Below are 24531 nucleotides of genomic sequence, written 5' to 3' on the forward strand. Positions count from 1 at the left end.
CACACACAGAGGTATCATGGGAATCTGGACGGTATGAACTTTCCCAGGATACATTTAATCATCCACATGCAGTAATGTATATGATTTATTGCTGCCATTCCTTGTTTTATTCCTTGATTTATTGCTGCCAAACATTGTGGGTAGCCAGGATGCAGATAAGCCCCATTGCATAGTGTTATAGGGGGGAGATTTATCAAAACCTGTCCAGAGGAAAAGTTACCCATAGCAACCAATCAGATCTCTTCTTTCATTTTGCAGAAGCCTTGTTAAAAATGAAAGAAGCGATCTGATTGGTTGCTATGGGCAACTCAGCAACTTTTCCTTTGGACAGGTTTTGATAAATCTCCCCCATTATGTCACAAAATTGCAGCGCGCAACGTCGAAATCCAAAGGTTCCGCCTCGGGGTTCTGACATGGATTCAGCTATGGAGTTTTCAGTTTAGTTTTAGACTGTGTGAACATGCCCTTAAACTAGTAGAAAAATGAAAGGGGTATTCTCATGTTATGGACAGCCCATTATTAGGATAGGTAATTGTTTCCCAACCATTGTGCCCCCAGCTGTTGCAAAACTACATCCCCCAGCATGCTGGGGGTTGTAGTTTTGCAACAGCTGGCGGCACACTGGTTGGGAAACAATGGGATAGGATATCGGTATCCGATCAGAGGATCCTGCGTACCCACCAATAACCCACCTCTCATAGTTTACCAGACACGGCGCCATTCTTTTATGCCTAGAATTGCAGCTCATTTCTGTATAAGTAACTATCCTCATACTGAAGACGTCTTTTTGGTCTGGTCGTCACAAGCCAGCGAGAACTATCCTCTCCTTGTTAGGGTGCATTCACACACCACGTTTTTGCAATACAGTTCCTGTATACGTTTTCAATGTTTAAAAATCGTACGGAACCGTATAGAAAACCGTATGCATTGACTCTCCATTGAAAACCGTATGACAAAAGATGCATCCATTTTTGCATCCATTTGGCATCTTGTCCGTTTTTTTTTCCATTTTTATTTTTATTTTTTTCCCCGTACTCAAAACCATAGCCTACTGCGGTTTTTGGTCCGGGTGAAAAACCATATTAAACTGTATACGTTTTTTGTTTAACATGGGAGTCAATGGGAACCGTACAGAACTGTATGTGTGTACGGTTCCATCCAGTTTTCACCATACGGTTTTTTACTTTGCACAGTTTTTTTGCTGGGAATTTCAATCAAGTTAAACTTTATTCATAATGAAATGAAAAGTTACGGTAAAAACGTATACGTTTTTTCTTTAAAAAAAACTGATGCAACCGGGTTAAAATTTCTACACGTTTTGATACAGTTTAGTCAGGTTTTGTGGAATCCGTTCTTCATCAAAAACCTGATACGGGAACTGAAATTGCAAAAACGTGGTGTGAATGCAGCCTTGATGGTATTTTTCCTTATAACCTTCTCTTGCAGGTAGATGAAGATTATATTCAGGATAAATTCAACTTGACTGGACTGAACGAGCAGGTCCCCCACTATAGACAGGCACTGGACATGATCCTGGACCTAGAACCTGGTCAGTATCCCCGTGACCTAAACCCAACACACTGGATATTGCTGCATATGGAATTGTGCCAATGAAACATTGTAAACCTTGCACTGCCTGCTAACAAGTGTATTAAAAAAAAAAAATCTTTCCTGAGTTAAAGGGGTTATCCAAGAATTGAAAAACTGACCTAATTTCTTTTAAAAAATGCTCCCTGTCTGTCCCCACATTGTGTGTTGTATTACAACTTGGCTCCGTTCACTTCAATGGAACTGAGCTGCAGAACCCCACCACACCTGGAGACAGACCGGGAGTGGCTCTTGAAAGAAATTAGCTCTGTTTTTCTATTCCTGAATAACCCCTTTAAAGGGGTACTCCGGTGGAAAACTTCTATTAAAAAATCTTAATCCTTCCAGTACTTATTAGCTGCTGAATACTACAGAGGAAATTATTTTCTTTTTGGAACCCAGAGCTCTCTGCTGACATCGTGACCACAGTGCTCTCTGCTGACATCTCTGTCCATTTTAGGAACTGTCCAGAGTAGGAAAAATCCCCATAGAAAACATATGCTGCTCTGGACAGTTCCTAAAATGGACAGAGATGTCAGCAGAGAGCACTGTGTTCCAAAAAGAAAAGAATTTCCTCTGTAGTAGTCAGCAGCTAATAAGTACTGGAAGTATTAAGATATTTTTAATAGAAGTAATTTACAAATCTGTTTAACTTTCCGGCACCAGTTGATTAAAAAAAATAATTTCCACCGAGTACCCCTTTAATGTACAGGTCTAAAGCCTGAGGCTCCATTACTGAGGGATTGTGATTGTTTCCAGTACTCATCCCTTCCCCAATATCGCGCCACACCCCTACCCCTTAATTCCCTGGTTGAACTTGATGGACATATGTCTTTTTTCGACCGTACTAACTATGTAACTATGTAACTATGTTTCTATGACCTGTTTCATGCAGTGATTTTATTGACTGTCATGTGTCTACCTAACATCTTTAGGGTCTATTTACATGTACAGTGTCCTGTGCACATTTGATTCTGTACGTATGAATGCACCCTAAAGGATATTTCAGTATTTTGCATGGTTTGATATGTTGTTGCTGCAACAGGATACACGTTTAAAGGGGTACTCCGCTGCTTGACATCTTATTCCCTATCCAAAGGATAGGGGATAAAATATCTGATTGCGGGGGTCCCGCTACTTGGCCCCCCTGCGATCTCCCGCAGTTCCTAGCGTTCTAAACAAATGTCGGGTTCCTGCTGCAGTGGTCGACACGCCCTCTACCATAGACATGAATGGAGGGGGTGTAACGTGATGTCACGAGGGGGGTGTTGCCATGACGTCACGATCACTGCCTCCGGCTCCGAGCGTTCTGAACAAAATGTTCAGAATTCAGGAGTACCCCTTTAAAACTCCCAACAACTTTGTCGCCTGCTGCTTAAGTGAGCGATCTTAGGAGTTGCTGAAAGCCCCTTAGACTTGTGTGGTGCTACAAGGAATTCTGTAGACCATTCACTTTAGCAGTGGACTACAGAGTTCACAGGAATGTTATCGGTCTCACTTGTATCCTGGGGGCGTAACAACATTGTAGTTACATTAAAACAAAACAACTAAAATAACTAAAAATTAAAAGATACTTGCCTACCCCCGATTCCCCACAACTTCAGTTTGGCTCCTTCCCGTCCCCCAGTCTTCTTTCTGCTTCTGAGACAAAAGTTTTGTGCAGGACCTGCCTGCACAGCCAATCACGGCCTACAGCGGTGTACCGTCTCAGCCAGTAATTGGTTGAGCAGGAAGGTCCTGCACAGAGCTCTCGTCTCGGAAGCAAGAAGAGGACAGAAGGTCAGAGGACCGGAAGTACAGTTAAAGGGGTACTCCAGTGGAATTTTTTTATTTATTTTTTATTAAATCAACTGGTGCCAGAAAGTTAAACAGATTTGTAAATCACTTCTATATAAATATCTTATTCCTTCCAGTACTTATCAGCTGCTGTATACTCCACAGGAAGTTCTTTTCTTTTTGAATTTCTTTTCAGTCTGACCACGGTGCTCTCTCCGGACACCTCTTTCCATGTCAGGAACTGTCCAGAGTAGATGAAAATCCCCATAGCAAACCTCTCCTGCTCTGGACAGTTCCTGTCATGGACAGAGGTGTCAGCAGAGAGCACTGTGGTCAGACTGGAAAGAACTACACAACTTCCTCTGGAGCATACATCAGCTGATAAGTACTGGAAGGATTAAGATTTTTATATAGAAGTAATTTAGAAATCTGTAACTTTCTGGCACCAGTTGATTAAAAAAAATATATATTGTTTTCCACCGGAGTACCCCTTTAGTTTTGTCTAAAAAGAGCACCACCCCCCATCCTCAGGTTGTGTGTGGTATTGCAACTTGGATTTGTTCATATCATTGGAACTGAACTGCAATACCACACACAGAAGTGTTGCTGTTTTTGGAAGGAATTTATTCTGTTTTTCCATATCTGGAGAACCCCTTTAATACCCTCACGACTACCTGTCGGAGGCCGGTAAGATGTAGAGAGAGATGATGAATTGGATAAATAAAATTCCTTGTTAGTGCAGCATCAGGTATTGGCCCTGAACCATCAAGGGGTCAAAGCTCAACTTAGATTAAAGGGGTACTCCGGCCCTAAGACATCTTATCCCCTATCCAAAGGATAGGGGTTAAGATGTTTGATCGTGGGGGTCCCGCCGCTGAGGACCCCCGCAGTCTAGCACGCAGCACCCACCTGTGAGCACTGCAGGAAGTGCTGGAGGCTCAAAGTCTTATGCCTCCTCAATACAAATCTATGGGAGGGGGCGTGACGGCCGTCACGCCCCCTCCCATAGACTTGCATTGAGGAGGCAGGTTGTGATGTCACACGGGGGCGGAGTCGTGACGTCACAATACTTCATCCCTGTGGTCAGGAGGCATAAGTAGTGTGTTGTCTCCCAGATTACAGCAATGTTACCTGTCCTCTTCTCATGTCTCTTGTTTCCTTCCTGCAGATGAGGAGTTAGAGGACAATCCAAACCAGAGCGATCTCATCGAGCAGGCGGCCGAGATGCTGTACGGACTGATCCATGCCCGCTATATCCTGACTAACCGTGGCATTGCCCAGATGGTGAGACCATTTGCTTTTCTATTAGTGAATAGATATTGGGATGAGGTCCCAAAACTAAAGACCTTGACGATATCGCTCCTTGCTATCTAGTAACTAGAGGGATTCCGTTCCTCCGTGGGGTTAGTGTCAGCCATTTTGTTAGAGAATGATTTAAAGGGGTACTCCGCTGCTCAGCGTTTGGAACAAACTGTTCCGAACGCTGGAGCCAGGAGCTTGTGACGTCATAGCCCCCTCATGATGTCACACCCCACCCCCTCAATGCAAGTCTATGGGAAGGGGCGTGATAGCCGTCACGCCCCCTCCCATAGACTTACATTGTGGGGGCGGGGCGTGACATCACGAGGGGCGGGGTTATGACATCACAAACTGCTGGCACCAGCGTTCTGAACAGTTTGTTCCAAACGCTGAGCAGCGGAGTACCCCTTTCAATCATTCCCTAACAAATGGCTGACACTAACCCCTTTATGTTCACAAACAGGCCTGGACGCAAAGGGGTTAATTGTTAGTTCACGAAGACCCCGCTATTTAAATGTGCATGAGAAATAACCGTACACGCTCTACACCCCCCCTCCTCCCTGCTGAGATCAGCAGAGTTGATTGAGTTTATTGATCAGATGCTTTTCCTGGCCCGGTTCCCTCCTGACGTCTTCTGTACATATGAGACGTGTTGTCCAACCAGTTCACGTCCGGTGACTATCTTGTGTGCAGAGCCAGGACCACAGCCGGTGCCGCCCACCGCAACCTCGCAATAACAGGAACTCCCAATCTCGTTCCCAGCCTTGTTCCCTGCGGCGGGGGCCGCCTTCTGCTGTAATGTGCAGCCAGGAGGGAGATCCCTGTCGTGAACGATTCAGGTCAATAGAAATGAATCCTTCATCTGTTGTACATTAGAGGTCGCTGACGGTAGCGCTCGTGGACTCGGAGGCTCTGGATCAGTCCCCGGGGGAGGGGGGGGGGCAGCTGCTGACCTGACAGCTGGGATATTTGTAGGAGAAGCTGCCGGCAGGATTTACTGCATGAAATGTGAGCGGGTCACATACGGCGCCGTTTACTATGTGTCCTGTCTGCTGAATGTTTGATGCTCAGCAGAGGGATATACAGGAGAATATTCTTTTATTAAAGGGGTACTCCGGTGGAAAATCTATTTTTTTATTTTTTTTTATTATGAACTGGTGCCAGAAAGTTAAACAGATTTGTAAATGACTTCTATTAAAAAAATCTTAATCCTTCCAGTACTTTTTAGCAGCTGTTTGCTACAGTGGAAAATCTTTATTTTTTAAATTTCTTTTAAGTCTGACCACAGTGCTCTCTGCTGACACCTCTGTCCATGTCAGGAACTGTCCAGAGCAGGAGAAAATCCTCATAGCAAACCTATGCTGCTCTGGACAGTTCTTGACATGGACTGAGGTGTCAGCAGAGAGCACTGTGGGCAACACAAAAAAGAAATTAAAAAAGTAAAGAATTTCCTCTGTAGCATACAGCTGCTAATAAGTACTGGAAGGATTAAGATTTTTTATAGAAGTAATTTATAAATCTGTTTAACTTCCTGGCATCAGTTGATTTAAAAAAAAAAAAAAAAAAAAAATTCCACTGGAGTACCCCTTTAAAGCTACTGAGCAAAACTACAACAGACTGATCAATCTGAAGAATCTGTAGGGCCGACAAATCTACAAAGGCCTATAAGTACTGTATGAAATAGGGGTTGTCACCAGGAGACATTTTTTTTACATGGTAGGATCAAACTTTTGTGGTTTCCCCTGCAGAATGAAGCGGTGGCCTCTATGGCAGTGTTTCCCAACCAGGGTGCTTCCAGCTGTGGCAAAACTACAATTCCCAGCATGCCCGGACAGCCTTCCCCTGTTCCTAAAGGGCTACTTTGCTCCCCTCTACATCTTATCCCCTATCCAAAGGATAGGGGACAAGATGTCTGATCGCGGGGGTCCCGCAGCTGTCCGGGCATGCTGGGAGTTGTAGTTTTGCAACAGCTGGAGGCACCCTGGTTGGAAAACACTGACATAGACAGTGATTACATCTCCCAGCAGATCTTTCTTACTTTTATATGTAAGGATTTGCTTTATCTATATTAGTTATCTACTTATTTAATTCTCACTTTTTCCTATTTTTGGATGACATTTTGGGGCTTTAGAACCAATTACCAGGTTTCCATAGAGTTCTGGTCTCAACATACAATGGTCGTCCTGGAACCGATTAATATTGTAACTTGAGGGACCACTGTAGAGTTGTTACTCCGGCAGGAGACTCGTGGCTGACTGGCAGCGTTTTCAGATGCAGAACCGAGGATCAGGTGTGGTAGGTTGGATCTTTTGCAATGTGTAGAGCCGGTACTTCAATGCAGATTATAGCCAAGCAGCAGTGCTTCTTTTTTTTAGTGCTATATTCAGATGATATGTGACTCTAGACGCGTTTCAGGGTGCTTAATCCGACCCCTTCTTCAGTAGTCATAATTTGTCTCAATTTGACCACAGTGCTCTCTGCTGACACCTCTGTTTGTATCCGGAACTGTCCAGAGCAGGAGAGGTTTTCTATGGGGATTTGCTTGTACTCTTGACAGTTTCTGACATGGACAGAGGTGTCAGCAGAGAGCACTGTGGTCACACAGAAAAGAACTCCTGAAAGAAATACAACTTCCTGTGGTGCATACAGCAGATAAGTACTGGAAGGGTTAAGATTTTTAAATAGAAGTAATTTACTAATCTGTTTAACTTTTTAGCACCAATTGATTTGAAAAAAAAAATAAAAAAATAGTTTTCCACTGGAGTACCTCTTTAATGTCCCTAAAGGGTTGAGATGCACTTTTATTTTAGCCTTGAAGGGGTTGTACGATACCACATAATTGTTCTTAGGCTGGGAGAAAGAATTAAATAAATAAATAAACTGCTCCCCTGCCTTGATACTGTGTTCACCCAGACAGTCCTGGTTTTAGATAAGCAGCACTTAAAGGGGTATTCCAGGATTTTTTGGGAATTTTGGATTTTTTTTTGACTATGCTACAGGGGCTGTAAAGTAATTGTAGTTCATAATACAGTGTCTGTACCTGTGTGTGATGGTTTTCTCACAATTCTTATGTGATTTTTGCCCCAAAGTTTATTTTTTAATAGCATACAAAATTACCGTATATACTCGAGTATAAGCCGAGGCCCCTAATTTCACCCCAAAATCCCAGGAAAAGTTATTAACTAGAGTATAAATCCACCACACAAAAAAAGAAGAAAGAATAACTAAATGCCGCTTAATTAAATATAATATCTTTATTAGGTGAACAAAATATAAAAGCATAAGACCAAAAAATGGAGCTGAAATAACTGAGGACCTCAACAGCATAGGCCGAGCACCAGTACAGAGACACGGACTGTAATATAATAATCTGGGAACAACTCTGTGGAAGTTGTATGCGATGCACCTACGCACTGAAAATGTGTCCTTTGTAAACACTGGGAACCCCGGCTGGGTAAGTATTCCCTCCGGAAAAAAGGCTCCCTGTGTATTACTGACAACTAAATCCAAATATATTGGCTGATTGCCTAGAGAAAATACGAGTGCTTAAGGTGCTAATTAGGGCTTACCCATTCTAAAGTGCCGTGCTCCGCTCCCCAACGCCGTTTCGTTTCCTTTTTCAAGGGGCCGCTGCCCCTGGTTAGAAAACACTGGTTGTTGCATGGGATGCAGTTAATTTGTGTATCAATGGGTGGGATGGCTGATGTGTGGGAGGGAGGAAAGTGACCTCACACTTACAAACATGGAATTATGGGACTTGTAGTTGAAGGAGGAAACTCAACAGGAAATAGCCAGTTCACAAAAAGATAACAGCAGCTTTAGTGGTAATCTGACAACATAGTCATTTAGCCCCAAGACAAGCGCAGATCCTTCCTAAACAATGTCAATTACTGTCTGGAAGGTAAGTACTAAAATCACCTTATGGTGGAGAACCCCTTCAATACTTTTACTGTGAATACACAAGAATTGCCCGCTCAGCTGGTCTATTGACCAAGTGGGTCGATATTGTGGTCAGTGCAAGCCCTTGCGCTATGTTGATCATTAGAATGCCGCTATACTGGTTATGTGTTTGTTTTTAAAAACCACATGTCCTGTGGACAGCATTGACCAAAGCATCTGAGAGGTTAAACAGCTGGTTCGTGTAGTCAAGAACAGACCCCAACTAGCAGGGATTTGATGAGTAGGTATGACGCCTGTTATGTAACTAAAGTTGACTTATGGCTTTAGCCGTTGTCTGTTTAAAATTGGCATCTTCTGACCCCAATAACTTTTAGAATTTTCTGTATACAGCGCTAATTGAGGGCTAATTTTTTGCACCGTGGTCTGTAGTTTTTATTGGTACCATTTTTGTTTTGATGGGACTTTTTGGTCTCTTTTTAAATGTTTTTTTTTTTTTTTCTTAGGGTATACAAAGTGACCAAAAATATGTAGTTTTGGACTTAATTTTCGATCTCGATTTAATTAACATAATTTATAGTTCAGATATTTACACGCACGGGAAGACTACATATGTTTATTTTTGTTTACATATATTTTTTTTAAATGGGGTGAGTAGGCGAGTAGGCAGGTAAGGGCCCTCCCGCCATCCTCTCAGCTGATCAGGACACCGCAGTTTCACCACCATGGTCCTAATCAGCTCTGCTGAGCTACCAGGATAGATTTTCTACCATTTTAGATGCCACGATCAACTTTGATTGTGGTGTCTAAGGGGTTAATGACGGGCACCACTGTGATGTCTGGTATTAGCCACAGGTCCTGGTGGCGTGGCTGATAGCCATCGGGACCACCCTGCTATGACGCAGGGTCAGCTCATGACCCCGCTTCATAGAAGGGGAGCGGGACAAGGGAGTACAGGTATGCCCTTTTGTCCTTAAGGTGTTAAGTGTGCTGTTTCCCAAACTTTCGCTCCTAGATAAGGGTATGTCCGCATGGTGGAATGTCAGCAGAATTCCGCCAGAATATTCTGCACAAACATTCCGCTGCAGCAGAGTCCCATTGATTTCGATGGAATTCTGCTGCACTGTGCACACGGTGGAAATCCAGATTCTGGCGTCCGCAAAAACAATAGACATATCTATTCTTTTTTGCAGATTTTGCTCAGAAATGCATTGCCGTCTGAGGTGCTGCATTTCTGAGCGGTCCTAGCGCCCACCGGATTATTAAAATGTGCGTACTGTCCACACGCCGTGTGATCATGGCCTAATAGGTGTCATGGGCAGTTGGGTAATGGGGGTCAGGGAGGAACTGAACGATATTTTGTGTTGCAGCGTTGCCCTATTTACCAGTCACACAAGCCTTGGTATAGATCCTGGGAGAGGAGGAGGGAGCTTGTCCGTGGACAGATGTAACCATTGATGTAGCGGGATGATGACTACTAGGCAGTGGTAGTTATGGCCACACTTCGGCAGTAGGTGACACCTGGGCAGCCGTAGTGCTGGTGGCTCCATTGAGATCCCTGGTTATGATGTCCAGTTTTCTTACACCTTTACCCGTTTTTTGTCTTTGCAGTTGGAGAAATACCAGCAGGGAGACTTTGGCTACTGTCCCCGCGTATACTGTGAGAACCAGCCCATGTTGCCCATCGGTAGGTTCCTTTCTTCCGTATATTTCTCCCATTATTAAACGCTGTATTCACGGTGGGTTCTGTCTCTTTCCCAGGCCTTTCTGACATCCCCGGTGAAGCCATGGTAAAGCTGTATTGCCCCAAGTGTATGGATGTTTACACCCCCAAATCCTCCCGCCATCACCACACAGATGGAGCATATTTTGGCACTGGATTCCCCCATATGCTCTTTATGGTTCACCCAGAGTATCGACCCAAGAGACCCGCCAATCAGTTCGTCCCCAGGTAAGATGATTGGGTTCTTGTCCCAGGAAGTGATTGCGCATCATTGTGATGACATCTGGAGGTTGACTTCAGAAACATGAGTATATACATTAATGTTTGTCCAAAATATTCACCTTTATCCAAATGGTATTTCTCCAGCTGTTGCAAAACTACAACTCCCAGCATGCCTGGACAGCCTTCGGCTGTCCAGGCATGTTGGGAGTGGTAGTTTTGCAACAGCTGGAGACACACTGCTTGATAAACCCTGCACTACATGGTGTCTATATGTGTGTATCAGAAGTATCTTTCCTTAGGAGTTATTTGTATACTTAAAATTTTTTATATGTTGCCGAGGCCATAAAGACAATAAAAAAAAAACACATACTTACCTTCCTCACTCTTAGTGGTCCAACTGCGAAGTCTTCCGGTCCTCAGCTGAAGGTTCTCGCTGCTACTTATAGAAGTTATAAAATGTTCCAAAATCCACAGGGGCCACATACAATATTATATAAATAAATAAAAAACATACTCTCTTACCTCGCTCCCTTGTGGATCCCCCTGTGAAGTCTTGCAGTCCCCCTGCTGAACACTCCGGCGCTGCTACTTTAGACACAGGCTTGTCTCTGTAGTGATGGGCCTCTAAGCCAATCACAGACTGAGGCAGGACACCACAGCAGCACAGGATTGACTGAGCGGGCCATCACTACAGAGACCAGTCTGTTTCAGAAATAGTAATCGGAGCGTTTAGCTTCACAGGGGGATCCACAAAGGAGTGAGGTATGTAAGTATGGGATTTTCTCTAATCGCGTGTATAGTGTTGGGCGGTATACCGGTTCATACCGAATACAGAATTTTTTTTCCTGCACGAAATGAATTTTTCCCATACCGCAACACCGGTCTGCCCCCCCCTCCCGAATGAATTATCAGCCGCAGATGAGTTGCTGCAGCGCTTTAAACTGATTAGTTTGTGGCCACGGCACTTTAAATGATTAAGTTGCAAGCAGCCGGCGCTGTAAATGAATGAGATGTGAGCCGTGGCAAGCTGTCACCTCCCCCTGCAAGCGCTAAAAACCTGGCAACCTAATTGTAGGGATCGACCGATATCGTTTTTTTAGGGCCGATACTGATACCGATAATCGGTGGAGGTTAGGGCCGATAGCCGATAACTTATACCGATATTCCGGTATAAGTTATCGGCTATTTATACCCCCGCGACACCGCTGCAGAGCATTGATTTAAAGCGGGTGCTTTAAATCAATGATCTGCAGTGGCTTTTGCGGTGCCATAGGCCGCCGCCGCCACCACCCGCCTCTCTCCCCCCTACCTGTCAGGGTGGTCCGGGCCATCCTTCCTTCCTGTAGTGTCCGGCGGCATTCCGGGTGGAGGGTGCACCGTTCCGGGCTGTCCTTCTCCGGCGGTCATCTTCTCCACTCCGGGCAGGCTCCAACCTAGTACGCTGCATAGACGCCGCTGCGCAGTGACGCCCGTGCGCAGCGACGCACCTGACGTCACGGCGTAGCGGCGTCTATGCAGCGTACTAGGCCGGATAATATCGGCCATACCGATAATCGGTCGATCCCTACTTAATTGTTTCCAGCGCCGCAGTCCGCATCTCATTCATTTAAAGTTCTGGCGGCTCGAAAGTCATTCATGTAAAGTGCCACGGCCCACATTTCATTAATTTAAAGCCGCCGCGGCCCACATTTCATTAATTTAAAGTCGCCGCGGCCCCCATTTCATTCATTTAAAGCCCCGGCGGCCCCCAATTCATTCATTTAAATCCCCGGCGGCCCCCATTTCATTCATTTAAACCCCCGGCGGCACCCATTTCATTCATTTAAAGCCCCGGCGGCCCCCATTTCATTCATTTAAAGCGCTGAGGCCTGGAGGAGGTGGCAGGGGGGGGGGGGGGGGTTATAGCAGCGGGGGGGGAAGTATATTGATATTTCTCTACTCCTTAGATAAACATTAATTTCATACATACATGCCAAGGTGTGGGTATAATTTTTTTACATTTCCAAATCATTAACATTTTAATTGATCCAGTGATTTCCATAATTCCACAACTTTTCTTCTTGTCTTGCAACTTTGCGGTAACAGAATGTATAAATAAAGTTGGTAATTGCTGAGGTTTGGGTTATTACAATATATCCTGCACACTCACGGTCATGAAGCGCTATCATAGCATGTTCCTTCTTACTCATCTATAACCCAACGTCAAATCTGATCAATGCAAATCATGTCTGCCTGTCCTCTCCAGCAACCACTAATTTCCATATGACTCTATTTAGAAATCGGACCCGATAAGAGATTTGTTACTGGAAATAAGACAACTCTATGCTGTAGCAAAGGTGTCAGAAATAAAGGGGTAACGAATTTACCTGCAAAGTGGAAAGTTACCCAGTTTAAACTGTTGCTTTCTATCATATGTCCAGCAGGGGGTGCTCTAAGATATAAGGTTACATTCTTCTTGATGATTGGTTACAGTACATGGGCCAGTCTTTTCAATGGAGCCATGAATAACAGGTATTAGGCTGCATTAACACCTCGTTTTCACTGTACGGGTGCCGGATCCGGCTGGGGGAGGGGAAAACCGGGCTCTCCCGTACCCCAGCCGAACCAGCGCTGAAATCCATTACTTTAATGAGCCGACCGGAGTCAAACGGTGACTCCGGTCGGCTCATTTTTGAATCTTATCAGGTTTCCTGACCGGACCGAAAACCGTAGTATACTACGGTTCTAGGTCCGTCACAAAACCGTAAAAGGAGCCGACCGGAGTCACCGTTTAACTCCGGTCGACTCATTAAAGTACAGTGATCCCTCAACTTACAATGGCCTCAACATACAATAGTTTCAACATACAATGGTCTTTTCTGGACCATTGTAAGTTGAAACCAGACTCAACATACTATGTACAGACAGTCCACATCTGTGAAACGTGTCAATGGCCGGAAGAACTGATCAATCAGAATTGGCATTCACTTGTAAAACACCTGTATTACTGAAGTGTATGCACTGACTGATGTCTGGTAGCGCCCCCTACAGTACAGAGAGGTATTACATGTTCTGTACACTTTACCTGTACCAGGGTTACCTGCTCCTCTGGACACCAGGTAGGGGCGACTCCATGTTACTGTGTGTACTGTACCCGAAGAAGCTCCTGTCCTCTACATAGACCAGTGTTTCTCAAGCAGGGTGCCCCCAGCTGTTGCAAAACTACAACTCCCAGCATGCCCGGACAGCCAAAGGCTGTCCGGGCATGCTGGGAGTTGTAGTTTTGCAACAGCTGGGGGCTCCATGCTTGGAAAACACTGACACAGACAGTGATTTACAGCTCCCAGCAGATCTTTCTTATCTATATTAGTTATCTATTTATTTTTCTTTGTCACTTTTTCCTATTTTTGGATGACATTTTGGTGCCTTCAGAACCAATTACCAGGTTTCCATAGAGTTATGGTCTCAACATACAATGGTTTCAACATACAATGGTCGTCCTGGAACCAATTCATATTGTAACTTGAGGGACCACTGTAATTGATTTCAGCGCTGGTCCGGCTGGGGTACGGGAGAGCCCAGTTTTCCTCTGCTCCAGCCGGATCCGGCACCCGTACTGTGAAAACGAGGTGTGAGTGCTGCCTTTAAGGGGTATGGATAAAGGATAGGGGGAAATATGTCTGGTCTGATCTCTGCGTCCGGAACACAGAAGCTTTGAGCTTCCGTATTTGTGATATCACACCACGCCACCTCCATTCATGTCTACTACGTAGCCGTCACGCCTCCTTCCATAGACATGAATGGAGGAGGTGCGGCGGCTGTATTTGCCAGTCAGCCGGCACGGAGATGAGTTGGCTCTGGACTAGGGTGACCCCTGCGATCAGACATCTTATCCCCCTATCTAGGGATGTTCCGATACCGGTATCGGGGCCGATACTAGCCATTTGCATGGTATCGGGGACTCGTTTAATGTCCCCGATACCATGCCCGATACCTTGTGACACTCTGCTGCCCCGTTCTCCCATCCTCCGGTCCGCATCATAGTGTTCCATGGAGGAGCATGTGACACACACGTCACTCCACCTCCTCCCCTGCGCCCAGCGTAACGCTACGGAGGAAGCAGAGTGACGTGTATGTCACATGCTCCTCCATAGGACGGCACGATGCAGACCGGGAGAATGGGGCAGCAGAGCGGCAGCACCCGACCCGAGGAGGTGAGCTGCCTGCAAGGAGGGGGCTGCTACTAATGTCGGGGGGGGGGGGGGGGGGTGCTGCTGTTTAAAGGGGGCCCACTGTCTAAAGGGGGGCTGCTGTCTACAGGGGGGCTGCTATTTATGTCTACAAGGGGGGCTGTTACTGACTGCCAGGGGGATACTAGCCTCTTATTAAAGACGATCTTATAGCAGAGTCACCTGCACTAACTTGAATTTATAGATAGATAGGTCAGGTGACCCGGTTTCTACTGCTGCTCACCATGTGATCATCGTTCTCACCGCCAATGCAAATTCCCTGTTCTGTCCAATGGAGAAGAGAGAAATCTTGGTTCATACTACAGCAGCCGCCTCCATTGTACACAACAAGGACCCACATATCAGCAAGATAAACAGCGCCAGAAACCGCGTCACCCTGGGGTGAGATTCCCTTTAAAATATAAGTACTCGTACTCTGTATTGGCGAGTACTAGAATTAAAGTATCGGTACTCTTAAAAAAAAAAAAAAAAAAAAAAATGGTATCGGGACATCCCTACCCCTATCTGTTGAATAGGGGATAAGATGTTGTTTTGGCAGAGTACCCCCTTTTAAAGCATTGTTACACCTCCGTAGTGTACAGGGGGCATCACAAAAGTATCTAGCGTTTTTTTGTCTTCTTCGTCTGCAGCTGCCAAAGAGAATTCACATGGGTTTCTTTGCTGTTTTCCCAGTAGTCCGTGTCCTCCCACATCTGAGACCTTCCTCTTCCTCTGGAGGCTTTTATTTATGAGAAGCGAAAAGTTTGAGAAATTAGGAGTTAGTCATCGTTGACCACAAGCAACAAGTTAACTTTAAAGAGTACCAGTCACCAAATAAAACTTGTAATATAGTGTTCCTTGTAATTAGCAGACACTTTCCCACTAACTGGCTTTTAAAATGATCAATATAGATATGCTTAAATTGTAATAGAACAAAAATGGCCACTAGGTGGCTCTGTTCTGTTCCCTGCCACAATTAAAAGGGTACTCCAGTGGAAAACGTATTTATTTATTTTAATCAAGTGGTGCCAGAAAGTTAAACAGATTTGTAAATTACTTCTATTTAAAAAAAATCTTTGCCCTTCCAGTACTTTTTAGCAGCTGTATGCTACAGAGGAAATTCATTTTATTTTTGAATTTCTTTTTTGTCTTGTCCACAGTGCTTTCTGCCGACACCTGCTGCCCATATCAGGAACTGTCCAGAGCAGGAGAAAATCCCCATAGCAAATCTATGCTGCTCTGGACAGTTCCTGACACAGACAGAGGTGTCAGCAGAGAGCACTGTGTACAAGACAAAAAGGAAATTTCCTCTGTAGCATACAGTTGCTGATAAGGACTGAAAGGATTGAGATTTTTCAATAGAAGTCGTTTACAAATCTGTTTAACTTTCTGGCGTCAGTTCATTTAAAAAAAATAAAAAATAAAATTCCACCTGAGTACCCCTTTAATACAATGAGTTTGGTCTTCTCCCAGCCTGGCAGGTGACCAAACTCAGGAAGTGCTTCTCTGCACTGAGCTTGATTGACAGCTGCAAAGAGCCTCACTGAAGGCTGCACAGAGCTTGATGAGGTCTTCTATTCATCACAGCGCTGAAATGATGTGAGGGCGGAAGTGGTCCCCCAGCAGGCTCCTGCTGGGAGATAGCACTATGTGAGCAAGAATAAAGGTATGATACACTGCTTTTTAAAGCTCTGAACATTTTTTTAAGGGTGGGAGGGGTGTTAGGATTAGTTAGGGAACATAGCCTGAGATAGTTTACAAAAGTTTATTTAGTGACCGGTACTTTTTAAAGTGTGCAGTAAATTCACGGCGTTGCTGTTTCACTATGATTTAACAGAAGGGGGAAGACTGATGAAAACTTAGCGTTTAATAATAGCCATTAAAAGAGAACCCCGCTGCAGTGATACAACAACTAAAGCACCTCCACGGTGGATACAAATGTTTCACCCTGGAAAAAAAATTCCAAAAAGGACAGAAAATGGAGACAGTAACAATTAACTTAGGTTATAACAAGATTATAGTGGTTCGGCACTACAAGTCCCACACTGCCCCGCAACAAAGGTTCACTTAGTCACGATTCCCAGCTAAAGAGCCTTCTGTGGTGCTCAGTGCAGACACGCCAGATCCTCTGACAAACAGTAATATGTAGTAGGAAAACACGGCACTCAAACTATTACTAGTTTATTCCATGAGCAGGTGCCTACAGCCGATCACATAGAGGGAGCGGAGCAGAAATGGTCCGTGCCGTGTTTTCCTACTACATACAACAATTAACCCAGTAATCCCTAACAGGAAGAATGTAGTGAGACTACCCCTACTCCCACAGCACCATCGGAGCACTCCTTCTAAAAAGGGCGACCCTTGCACCGATCTACCCCTTGGTTATACCCTAGAATTCCCTTAAAGAATAAACACCCGTGATGACAAAATCCTTTTTAGGGTGAGTGCTCCGATGGTCCCTGTGGTGGTAGGGATGGTCTCACCACATCCTTCCTGTTAGAGATTACTAGGGTAATTCTTACCCGTGGCCTGAGGACGCAGCCCACCATTTGGTGCCAAAGAGTACCTATAATGAACTAAACTGTCCCTAATTCCCCCTGCCCCATGTCTCCCTGACTCTTCCTGACACTACTCCTGCCTTTTTTATTTTGTTAAAACCCCTCTATGTACCTTATTTTGTCCCTGTATGTCTGCTCATTCGTGGGTCCCTGTGCGATGGAGGAAGGGGGCGTGGCCAACCAGGCGCAACATCATCTGAAGCCTGCCTGGGCTCACTTCCGCCCTTCTTCTCCTATGCTGCTATATATAATATATATATATATTTTTTTTTTTTAAACACCTGCTCTGATCTGTCGGGTTTTCCTCAGCTTAACCCCTTAAGGACGCAGGACGTAAATGTACGTCCTGGTGAGGTGGTACTTAACGCACCAGGATGTACATTTACGTCCTAAGCATAACCGCGGGCATCGGAGCGATGCCCGTGTCATGCGCGGCTGATCCCGGCTGCTGATCGCAGCCAGGGACCCGCCGGCAATGGCCGACGCCCGCGATCTCGCGGGCGTCCGCCATTAACCCCTCAGGTGCCGGGATCAATACAGATCCCGGCATCTGCGGCAGTTCGCGATTAAAATGAACGATCGGATCGCCCGCAGCGCTGCTGCGGGGATCCGATCATTCATAACGCCGCACGGAGGTCCCCTCACCTTCCTCCGTGCGGCTCCCGGCGTCTTCTGCTCTGGTCTGTGATCGAGCAGACCAGAGCAGAAGATGACCGAAAACACTGATCTGTTCTATGTCCTATACATAGAACAGATCAGTATTAGCAATCATGGTATTGCTATGAATAGTCCCCTATGGGGACTATTCAAGTGTAAAAAAAAATGTAAAAAAATGTAAAAGTAAAAAAAAAGTGAAAAATCCCCTCCCCCAATAAAAAAGTAAAACGTCCGTTTTTTCCTATTTTACCCCCAAAAAGCGTAAAAAACATTTTTTATAGACATATTTGGTATCGCCGCGTGCGTAAATGTCCAAACTATTAAAATAAAATGTTAATGATCCCGTACGGTGAACGGCGTGAACGAAAAAAAATTAAAAAAGTCCAAAATTCCTACTTTTTTAATACATTTTATTAAAAAAAAAATTATAAAAAATGTATTAAAAGTTTTTTATATACAAATGTGGTATCAAAAAAAAGTACAGATCATGGCGCAAAAAATGAGCCCCCATACCGCCGCTTATACGGAAAAATAAAAAAGTTATAGGTCATCAAAATAAAGGGATTATAAACGTACTAATTTGGTTAAAAAGTTTGTGATTTTTTTTAAGCGCAACAATAATATAAAAGTATATAATAATGGGTATCATTTTAATCGTATTGACCCTCAGAATAAAGAACACATGTCATTTTTACCAGAAATTGTACGGCGTGAAAACAAAACCTTCCAAAATTAGCAAAATTGCGTTTTTCGTTTTAATTTCCCCACAAAAATAGTGTTTTTTGGTTGCGCCATACATTTTATGATATAATGAGTGATGTCATTACAAAGGACAACTGGTCGCGCAAAAAACAAGCCCTCATACTAGTCTGTGGATGAAAATATAAAAGAGTTATGATTTTTAGAAGGCGAGGAGGAAAAAATGAAAACGTAAAAATGAAATTGTCTGAGTCCTTAAGGCCAAAATGGGCTGAGTCCTTAAGGGGTTAAAGGGGTACTCCGGTGGAAAAACTTTTTTATTTATTTATTTTTTTTAAATCAACTGGTGCCAGAAAGTTAAATAGATTTGTAAATTACTTCTATTAAAAAATCTTAAGACTTCCTGTACTTATTAGCTGCTGAACACTACAGTGAAAATTATTTTCTTTTTGAAACACAGAGCTCTCTGCTGACATCATGACCACAGTGCTCTCTGCTGACATCTCTGTCCATTTTATGAACTGCCCAGAACAGCATATGTTTGCTATGTGGATTTCTTTTTATCCTGGACAGTTCCTAAAATGGACAGAGATGTCAGCAGAGAGCACTGTGCTCATGATGTCAGCAGAGAGCTCTGTGTTTCAAACGGAAAAGAATTTCCACTGTAGTATTCAGCAGCTAATAAGTACAGGAAGGATTAAGATTTTTTAATAGAAGTAATTTACAAATCTGTTTAACTTTCTGGCACCAATTGATTTAAAAAAAAAAAAAATAGTACCCCTTTAAATCCACCACATTTCCTGTGAAATCCTTAGTAAATGTTAGGTTTTTGTGAAAATGTCAGGGACACGGCCCCTTTTCGTTAGCCACGCCCCCTTTCACAGATGGCCATGCCCCTTTTTCAGGTTTTCTGTAAAATGGAGGGTGGGTTGACAGAATTTCTAGCACAATGCACCAGAATCTGGTGCACAACCTGACAGAACGTGTTGGGTTTACAGTAGTAAATCAGGGCCATTGACTCTTAGACATTCACCATATTTAAGGGGTAGCCCAGGGAACTGAACTTTTTGGACACTTATTCCCTATCCCACCTTCCTGAACGAACGAACGCAAGTGACAACCCACTCAGCCAATCACCGGCAGCAGTGATGTCCCACCTCTGGTGATTGGCTGAGCCGGCTGTCAATTACGTTTGTTCAGTAAGATGGGACTGGAGTGCTACGAGGATGGGTAAGTAGTAGGTGGGGCCCCATACAGGAGATCCTGGGGTCCCAACAGTTGTACCTTCCTTGATCAGACACTTATCCCAAATCCACAGGCAGGGAATAAGAGTCTAAAAAGTTTATTTCCTTGGACTGGGTATTTATGGTGTAAATGTTTTATTCATCTCTTTAATACATATTACTGTTGGAGGCTATGGGATGCATGATAGTAAAAAACAAGTGTATTCTGAACCGTATGCCTCCAGCTGTTGCAAAACTGCAACTCCCAGCATGCCCAGACAGCTTTTCGAGCATGCTGGGAGTTATTTTGCAACAGCTGGAGGCACACTGTTAGGAAAACACTGCTTTAAACAGTTAATTGCATAATAACACTATCCAGTAATTATAAAGTGCAAGTGGAGGTAACTAGGTTCGTGCTCACAAGTCACACAAGGTTACTCCTATATGATGCATTTATAGCGGTGTCAGTACTAGAAGTTCATTGTGCATTGATACAGAAACATTTGTGTACCATTTCCCATAATGCATCATCAGTACATTACAGCCAAACCTTTACATTGTAACATGTATTCACAATAGAGCTTCCTTCTTGTAATAATATATCACTGGCCCGACGGGTTTTTCTTGCTTTAAGCCCTCTTCAGGGACTTTGTCCTATACCTATCCTAGAGTTGCCTTCACTTACACTTCATAGATGAAAATCTGATATACATAGACTGCTAGTGACATGCATTAAAGGGGTACTCCGGTGAAAACCTTTTTTCTTTTAAATCAACTGGTGGCAGAAAGTTAAACATATTTGTAAATTACTTCTTTTAAAAAATCTTAATCCTTCCAGTACTTATTAGCTGCTGAATACTACAGAGGAAATTCCTTTCTTTTTGGAACACTGATGACATCACGAACACAGTGCTCTCTGCTGACATCTCTGTCCATTTTAGCAACCATGCATAGCAGATGTATGCTAAGGGCAGCATGGTGGCTCAGTGGTTAGCACTGCTGCCTTGCTTTCCTTGGGACTTGGGTTCAAATCCCACTAAGGACAACAATAAATAAAGCGCTATTATTATTGTAATAACATCAGCAGAGAGAACTGTGCTCGTGATGTCATCAGAGAGCATTCCAAAAAGAAAAGAATTTCCTCTGTAGTATTCAGCAGCTAATAAGTACAGGAAGGATTAAGATTTTTTTTAATAGAAGTAATTTACAAATATGTTTAACGTTCTGCCACCAGTTGATTTAAAAGAAAAAAGGTTTTCACCGGAGTACCCCTTTAAATGCTTATGCAAGTGTTTGCCAACCAGGGTGCCTCCAGCTGTTGCAAAACTACAACTTCCAGCATGTCCGGACAGCCTTTAGTTTTGACCTGAGCTAACTTTTTTTTTTTTTTTTTTTCTTTCTTCCCCCTTCTTTGTAGGTTATATGGCTTCAAAATCCACCCCATGGCATATCAACTCCAGCTTCAGGCAGCCAGCAACTTCAAAAGTCCTGTGAAGACAATGCGTTGAGATCCACCCTGGTATACGGTTTCAGTATCTGGCCTGGTGAACCTCCAAAGCCTCATCCTACTGCACCAGTCATGGAGCGATGTTTTTTTTCTTTCTTTTTTTTTTTTTCGGTGTCTGATTTTTCACCTTTATTTTAATTTTAGTCCTGTTTAAAGAGTATGTTCATACAACCTATGATGACTGTGTTAAATAAAATAAAATTATATAGAATGATCCGACACTCGACTTAACCTTTGAGGGTTTTTTATTTTTATTTAAATAAAAACATTAATTTAGTTATTTTATTTTATTTATTTTAAATTTTTTTTTTTTTTTTTTTTTTATCATGGTAAGGCAGTTTTCCCAACCAGAGTGCCTCCAGCTGTTGCAAAACGACAACTCGCAGCATGCCCGGACAGCCAAAGGCTGTCCGGGCATGCTGGGAGTTGTAGTTTTTCAACTGCATGCTGGAAGTTGTAGTTAAGCAACAGATGGAGGCACCTTGGTTGGGAAACACTGTGGTAAGGGGTTATCAAGGTGCACAGGCTAGAATGCTGAGAACACCCACTGAGCTCTAAACTTGTAGCTGCACGAGCATGTGAGGGCAAATCCTGGAGAAAGACATTTTCCGACTCTCTAGGTACAAACACCTATGTAAAAACAATGCTTTCTATGTTTCTAGTGCTGTGTTTCCCAACCAATGTGCCTCCAGCTGTTGCAAAACTACACCTTGCCATACTTGTCTTTGTTCTCCTAACCTGGTTAAGTTGGAGTCACTTATGGGAGATAATGTATATATAATGTGAGGGGTGGAGTCACTTATGGGATATACTGTATATATAATGTGAGGGGTGGACTCACTTATGGGAGATACTGTATATATAATGTGAGGGGTGGACTCACTTATGGGAGATACTGTATATATAATGTGAGGGGTGGAGTCACTTATGGGAGATACTGTATATAATGTGAGGGGTGGAGTCACTTATGGGAGATACTGTATATATAATGTGAGGGGTGGAGTCACTTATGGGAGATACTGTATATATAATGTGAGGGGTGGAGTCACTTATGGGAGATACTGTATATATAATGTGAGGGGTGGAGTCACTTATGGGAGATACTGTATATATAGTGTGAGGGGTGGAGTCACTTATGGGAGATACTGTATATATAATGTGAGGGGTGGAGTCACTTATGGGAGATACTGTATATATAATGTGAGGGGTGGAGTCACTTATGGGAGATACTGTATATATAATGTGAGGGGTGGAATCACTTATGGGAGATACTGTATATATAATGTGAGGGGTGGAGTCACTTATGGGTGATACTGTATATATAATGTGAGGGGTGGAGTCACTTATGGGAGATACTGTGTATATATAATGTGAGGGGTGGACTCACTTATGGGAGATACTGTGTATATATAATGTGAGGGGTGGACTCACTTATGGGATATACTGTATATAATGTGAGGGGTGGAGTCACTTATGGGAGATACTGTATATATAATGTGAGGGGTGGAGTCACTTATGGGATAAACTGTATATATAATGTTAGGGGTGGAGTCACTTATGGGAGATACTGTATATATAATGTGAGGGGTGGAGTCACTTATGGGAAATACTGTATATATATATAATGTGAGGGGTGGAGTCACTTATGGGAGATACTGTATATATATAATGTGAGGGGTGGAGTCACTTATGGGAGATACTGTGTATATATAATGTGAGGGGTGGACTCACTTATGGGAGATACTGTGTATATATAATGTGAGGGGTGGACTCACTTATGGGATATACTGTATATATAATGTGAGGGGTGGACTCACTTATGGGAGATACTGTATATATAATGTGAGGGATGGAGTCACTTATGGGAAATACTGTATATATAATGTGAGGGGTGGAGTCACTTATGGGAAATACTGTATATATAATGTGAGGGGTGGAGTCACTTATGGGAAATACTGTATATATAATGTGAGGGGTGGAGTCACTTATGGGAGATACTGTATATATAATGTGAGGGGTGGACTCACTTATGGGAGATACTGTATATATAATGTGAGGGGTGGAGTCACTTATGGGATATACTGTATATAATGTGAGGAGTGGAGTCACTTATGGGAGATACTGTATATATAATGTGAGGGGTGGAGTCACTTATGGGATATACTGTATATATAATGTCAGGGGTGTAGTCACTTATTGCAGATACTGTATATATAATGTGAGGGGTGGAGTCACTTATGGGAGATACTGTATATATAATGTGAGGGGTGGAGTCACTTATGGGAGATACTGTATATATAATGTGAGGGGTGGAGTCACTTATGGGAGATACTGTATATATAATGTGAGGGGTGGAGTCACTTATGGGATATACTGTATATATAATGTCAGGGGTGGAGTCACTTATGGGATATACTGTATATATAATGTCAGGGGTGGAGTCACTTATGGGATATACTGTATATATAATGTCAGGGGTGGAGTCACTTATTGGAGATACTATATATATAATGTGAGGGGTGGAGTCACTTATGGGATATACTGTATATATAATGTGAGGGGTGGACTCACTTATGGGATATACTGTATATAATGTGAGGGGTGGAGTCACTTATGGGATATACTGTATATAATGTGAGGGGTGGACTCACTTATGGGAGATACTGTATATATAATGTGAGGGGTGGAATCACTTATGGGATATACTGTATATATAATGTGAGGGGTGGACTCACTTATGGGAGATACTGTGTATATATAATGTGAGGGGTGGACTCACTTATGGGAGATACTGTATATATAATGTGAGGGGTGGAGTCACTTATGGGATATACTGTATATATAATGTGAGGGGTGGAGTCACTTATGGGAGATACTGTATATATAATGTGAGGTGTGGACTCACTTATGGGATATACTGTATATATAATGTGAGGGGTGGACTCACTTATGGGATATACTGTATATATAATGTGAGGGGTGGACTCACTTATGGGAGATACTGTATATATAATGTGAGGGGTGGAGTCACTTATGGGAGATACTGTATATATAATGTGAGGGGTGGAGTCACTTATGGGATATACTGTATATATAATGTGAGGGGTGGACTCACTTATGGGATATACTGTATATAATGTGAGGGGTGGACTCACTTATGGGAGATACTGTATAT

The 24531-nt window shown here is 43.4% G+C and overlaps 1 protein-coding gene across 2 annotated transcripts in view; it reads left to right on the forward strand.

Annotated features, from left to right (window-relative positions):
* The window catches only part of CSNK2B (casein kinase 2 beta), a 24456-nt gene extending 2863 nt beyond the window's left edge, over positions 1–21593 (forward strand). The window contains exons 3-7 of one of the 2 annotated variants that reach the window (XM_056538216.1): positions 1447–1549; positions 4532–4647; positions 10171–10246; positions 10321–10510; positions 21267–21592. In XM_056538216.1, coding sequence (XP_056394191.1) covers positions 1447–1549; positions 4532–4647; positions 10171–10246; positions 10321–10510; positions 21267–21357 — 576 coding nt within the window. In that variant the 3' untranslated portion in view covers positions 21358–21592. Of the gene's footprint in view, positions 1–1446; positions 1550–4531; positions 4648–10170; positions 10247–10320; positions 10511–21266 lie in introns of both variants that reach the window. The other variant, XM_056538217.1, reaches the window with a different exon arrangement.
* The last annotated feature ends 2938 nt before the right edge of the window (positions 21594–24531 follow it).

The sequence above is a fragment of the Hyla sarda genome, chromosome 9 (genome assembly GCF_029499605.1).
Source record: "Hyla sarda isolate aHylSar1 chromosome 9, aHylSar1.hap1, whole genome shotgun sequence".
Classification (NCBI taxonomy): domain Eukaryota; kingdom Metazoa; phylum Chordata; class Amphibia; order Anura; family Hylidae; genus Hyla; species Hyla sarda.